This window comes from Parus major, chromosome 22 (assembly GCF_001522545.3).
Source record: "Parus major isolate Abel chromosome 22, Parus_major1.1, whole genome shotgun sequence".
Taxonomy (NCBI): Eukaryota; Metazoa; Chordata; class Aves; order Passeriformes; family Paridae; genus Parus; species Parus major.
Window position 1 is genome coordinate 1,973,148 of NC_031790.1, and position 5,399 is coordinate 1,978,546.

Below are 5,399 nucleotides of genomic sequence, written 5' to 3' on the forward strand. Positions count from 1 at the left end.
AGGTGAGGGGATGATGGGGTTTGGAGGGTTCTGGAGGTGAGGGGATGATGGGGTTTGGAGGGTTTTGGAGGTGAGGGGATGATGGGGTCTGGGGGGTTCTGAAGATGCGGGGGTGATGGGGTTTGAAGGGCTCTGCAGGTGACAGGGGTCAGGTTTTACAGGGTTCTCCAGGTGAGGGGTTTCAGAGTTTTCTGGGCTCTGCAGGTGATGGGATGGACGTTGGGGTTTGAAGGGTTTTGCAGGTGAGGGGGTTCAGGGTTTGCTGGGCTCCGCAGGTGAGGGGAGTTGGGGTCTGCAGAGTCTCACAGAAGAGGGGATCAGGTTTGCAGGGAGGGTTGTCTGGGGCATCGCTCCCGGTTTGTGCTGTGCCCATGTTGCAGAAAAGGCATCCTAAAATCACAGTGCCGAATGCCACAGAGCTATAAAGCAGGATATGGTGTGGAAATACAGAGACAAATCAGGATCTGAATTACCAAAATCATCCCAGAGATGGGGAGTTTGCTTCTGGTACTGCTTATCTAAAGTGTGAGGTGTTGTAAAATCAGAATGCAAAATGCCCCTGAAAAATCCCTATATCATGTGTCCATGTACTGATACAGCCTGAACTATACTGTCCCAAAAAATCACGGAATCATAGAATATCCCAAGTTGGAAGGAACCTGTGAGGATCATCAATGGATATCCCTAAGCTAAAATTAGAAAAAGATCGTAAAAGGCCAAAATCCAAATGAAACAATACACAAATTTCACAGATGCTTTAGCACTTGGGTACCAGAAAATTGAGTTCTGTGTGTTGAATTGGGCTGGAATAATGTAGAGTGGAAAATCTGCCAGGAAGGTGTTAAATGATTCTTTTTGGCTGAGGGTGGAGTGGGAGCTGTGCAGTGTCTGTGTGCTAGAGCAAGATTAAGTCAAAAGGGTTGGAAAAAATCCTTGTGGTTATTGCTAGACTTGAGAGAACAGAATTCTACGCTGTCAATATTGTTCCATCCAACAGGATACAATCAACAAATTGGAGAATGAGCTGAGAACCACAAAGAGCGAGATGGCTCGGTACTTGAAGGAATATCAGGACCTGCTCAATGTGAAAATGGCCCTGGACATCGAAATTGCAGCTTATAGGTATGGTGGGGGATGTTCTAATGAGCTAGAACTCAGAGCAGTTTCCATTCTCCAGGAGAATTCAGGTTATTTATCATTCCCCCAGCAGAAATTTTTATAGATTTGTGGCAGAGTTTAATCAGCTCCTCTCTATGTGCACACAGAATTTTTAGCTTGGCAATAAATGATCTCAGTTCTCCATCCTTACAGATAAAAGTACTTGTTCTGCACTTGGGAAAGAGATTTTGTATCACTGGAATTCCTCAATACCAGCGGCTCATTCTCAAAATCCCTCAAGAACAGGGATCCTTTTTTTTTCTAATTTGCAAATCTACAAAATAAATATTTTCCAGTAGAATTGCTGCTAAATCACTGTGATGTTTTGTCTCAGATACTGAGAGATTTTGATGCTAGAATAGAATTTCTGTGGGAGCCACAAGGGGGAATACTGGGAAGAGCAGCTCCAAACCTTGTCTGCCAGCTCAGCAGCAAATTGTTCCAGCCACACTGGGCTGTGCGAGGGTGGCAAAATACACCTCTAGCTTCATCTGCCAGAAGGACCTGGGTCTAGAAAGGTTTTCCTGTTCCTTCCAACAAGGAAAAGTGTTAATTCATCCACAGTGGATGCATCTGAAGGAATGGAAATAGTGTAGCAGTGACGCATAGTGTGAAACAAGCCCTTAACGAATAACCACACGTGCAGTCTGCAGGGCTCGTGATGCTGAATTCTGCTGCAACCAACTCCTCTCTCCTTGCTTTTATTTTCTCCCTGTTAGGAAACTGCTGGAAGGGGAGGAGACCCGGCTGAGCTTCACCAGTGTGGGCAGCATCACCAGTGGCTACAGCCAGAGTGCCCCCACCTTTGGCAGGTCCGCCTACAGTGGCCTCCAGTCCAGCTCGTACCTGATGACCACCCGCTCCTTCCCCACCTACTACTCCAGCCACGTCCAGGAGGAGCAGATTGAAATTGAGGAAACCATTGAGGCTGCTAAAGCAGGAGAAGCCAAGGCAGCTCCTGCAGAAGAGGGTGAGGAGGAAGAGGAAGAGAAAGAGGAAGGCGAGGAAGAAGCAGAAGAGGCTGAAGAAGAGGAGGAAGGTACTTAAGAGTTACTTTTAGACCCCTTTAATTCATGCTGCACCCTGCTCCTATAGGATAAACCCCAAAAATCCCAGTGATTAAATCCAATGATTAAAGCTCTTTCCTTTTCTACTCCCATGAGCCAAAGGATGGTGGGGTTAAGCGCATGGAATTTACCAGGAAAGTCTGAATATTGAATGGAAGATAAGGTCAAGTGTTCAAATCAGGCAGATTATAGGTTTCCAAAAACCCCAATGATAATGTTCAGATGTTACAGACATCCTCAAAAAGAAGGATCAAGGACATCCTGAGCTAAATATGAATTCCCAGGGAGCAGCCTGAGATAAAGGGGACATCAGCTGATGTGTGGGGCTGGAATTACTGGGTTTGGTGCATGGCAACATTGCTTCTCTGCAAGACATTGACTACGAGGGGTTCATTAATGTGAAGTTTAATTACAGTGAAATTACAGCTAAAGAGCCAATTGGAGAGCAGTGAAAGATAATTCAGGTCTTTGGATAAGGCTTTAAGCACTGAGTCCAGAACTGGTATTTTTCAAGGTCATGATTTATGAAGTGTTTCACTCCCCCTGAAATCCAGGAGAAATTGGTTGTGCAGTTTTTCTGTAGCTGGCTGGAGTGCCTGGGGTGGGAGGGGATTCCCACTGAACTGGGATCAGGAATTGTACCTGGATGTGAAATACCTTCCTGTCCTTCAAAGGTGCTAAGGAGGAATCAGAAGAAGCCAAAGAGGGTGAGGAAGAGGAAGGAGAAGGGGAAGAAACAGCAGCAGAAGAAGGGGAGGAGTCCCAGGAAGCTGCTGAGGAAGCTGGTGAGGAGGAGAAGGAGGAGAAGGAAGAGAAAGAAGTGGCAGGAAAAGAAGAGAGCGAAGGCAAGAAGAAGGCTTGATCTGAGGGCAGCTCTCCATCAGAAGCGACTGACTGAGCTGCAGTCTCACCTATTTAATTCAGTGACCACTGAGGTTCCAGTTCATGATTATGATGTTTCTCCCTGTGCAGAGTCTGAGTTTGCTTGCAGAGCACCCAAGGCTTGCTCCCCGAGTGCCGCATGGTTTCACGTATGAGTTCAGGGCTTTCGTCTTCCCTGGGTGACCCAGAATCTTAACATTTAAAAATGGGGGGGGGGAAAAAAATAAGTGGTGGGAATGAAAGGTTACCTTTAACTTGCATTTACAATAATTCTGGAAACGGTGGGTGGGGGAAATGATGGAGGCTTCATTAAGTACGTGCAATAAAGCAGTCAATAAAGTTCAGAAATGCTTACACAGATTCCTCAAGCTTGTCCTGTGTCACTGATGCCCTTAAAAGGTAGATAAAGGGGTTTGTTCCACTCGTCTTGTGAATGAGAAGTAGGAAAAATCTCTTGGGGGTGTAAAGTTTAACACATTTTACAAAAATACCCTGGGGTGTGTTGGCGGCTGGCATGGGTCTCACTGGCTGAGGGTGCAACAAGCACCAGCTCCCTTCTGAAAAATGCGAATTTCATCAAACCAATACAGAGGGGAGAAGCAAATGTGGCTGTTAAATTGTGGCAGACGTTGTTTGGTGTCTGGGGGGTCAGTAGGGAGAGGGAAGAACAACTGAGGGTGCAGGTGAGGCTTGGAGCAAAGAATATCTTCCAAAATAACATTAAAATCAAACCATGCTGAGCAGTTAGAAGGATGGATGGTGTGGGAGAAGGAGCTGCCTCCCCCAGGTGCTGTCTGAACTCAACCTTCTCTGGGCTGCAGAGACTCATTTTCTTCTGAGAATTTCCCAGGGCCTTTTAAAGCTTTAACTGAGCTTAAAAAATGCATAAAAAAAGGAGCATCTGAATAGCAGCACAGCCTGGCGATTCCACAAGCAGTGTCCTATGCTCTGAGCCTGTCAATGTTCAATTACCTAAAGCTGATATGTAAAATTAAACCTTGTAAGGGCAACCACTGGGCCAATGCTGCAAATTAATCCAGTTTCAATAAAATAAACCCATGGAAATTTGAGTTCAAACAGGCATTAGTGGCTGCTCTAAACTTTACAGAAAGATTTGTCTGGGTGAACTTTTGCACAGGATTACGGGGTAACTTGATTTTATGCACTGATGATGTGGCATCAGTTGATTTGTGTTCTCCTCAACAGCTTTGTCCAGAGAGAAAGGAAATCTCTTTTTTATACAAGTTTTAGGGGGGTACCAAAAGCATTTCCCTTTTCAGTGTTTAAAGGGTGATAAAAAGATTATGATGAATGAAATAAGCACTTTAAATTATTATTTTCTTCCACATTCGCAAGCAGCAAGAGAAAGAAAAAGAAGCTTGGTGAAACCACTCAGGAAAGCAGTAATTTCAGTAGCTCACAGAGTCCCAGTGCCATCTTCAATCTTTTTTTCCCTTCTTTCTGGGAATTTTGATGCTTTTGAGAACCAGAAGAAAAACAAGTGAAATAATTTTCACTTCCTTCGACAGTACCTCTTGAAATATTTATTTCCACATTTCCCTCTGGCTTTTAATGGGAGCTTTTTCTCCCTGTGTCAATGGCGAGCTGTTGTTACAAAGCAGAATTCCTTTTCCCTCTTCAGGGCAGTGGCGAGGAGAGCTTGGGGGAGCTTGCAGTGGTCTCTACAGAGAGCTTTCAGAGCTGTTGGGGGATGGAGGAGAGCTGTTCCGGGGTGTGCCAGCTCCAGCTTCCCCAGGCAGACTGTTGGGGCTGCTAGTCAGAGATAAGAAATGAGAGCTAGTTCTTAGAAACGAGCGCTGCCTCTGGGGAGCTGCCCGGCTGCTCCAGCAGGAAGGGTGCCTGGCCAGCCTGGGACAGAGGGGCTGCTCCTGGGGACAAAAGTCCTTTTCCAGCCCTGGCCAGAGCCCATCAGGACCATTAAAGGTAGAGCAGAGCTGGAGAGCTGGGCTGGAGAGAGCACTGACCAGGGCTGGAGGGGCAGGACAAGGGGGGACCGCTTCAAACTGACAGGGAGGAGGTTTAGATGGGATATTGGGAAGGAATTCTTTGTTTAGAGGATCTTGAGGGGCAGAGATAGAACTCCCAGAGAAGCTGTAGCTGCTCCAGGAGCCCTGGAAGTGCCCAAGGCCAGGCTGGATGGGGTTTGGAGCACCCTGGGACAGTGGGAGCTGTCCCTGCCCATGGCATGAGCTTTAAGGTCCCTTCCAACCCAAACCATTCCATGATATATCAAGTCCTGCCTTTCTCCAAGCACTCTGACCTCCTTTAACT

The 5,399-nt window shown here is 46.5% G+C and overlaps 1 protein-coding gene across 1 annotated transcript in view; it reads left to right on the plus strand.

The window, feature by feature from the left end:
* Positions 1-3,467, plus strand: part of NEFL (neurofilament light) — a 4,866-nt gene extending 1,399 nt beyond the window's left edge. The window contains exons 2-4 of the mRNA XM_033519445.1: positions 998-1,122; positions 1,878-2,197; positions 2,900-3,467. Of these exons, the coding sequence (XP_033375336.1) occupies positions 998-1,122; positions 1,878-2,197; positions 2,900-3,087 (633 nt within the window). The 3' untranslated portion in view covers positions 3,088-3,467. The remainder of the gene's footprint in view (positions 1-997; positions 1,123-1,877; positions 2,198-2,899) is intronic.
* The last annotated feature ends 1,932 nt before the right edge of the window (positions 3,468-5,399 follow it).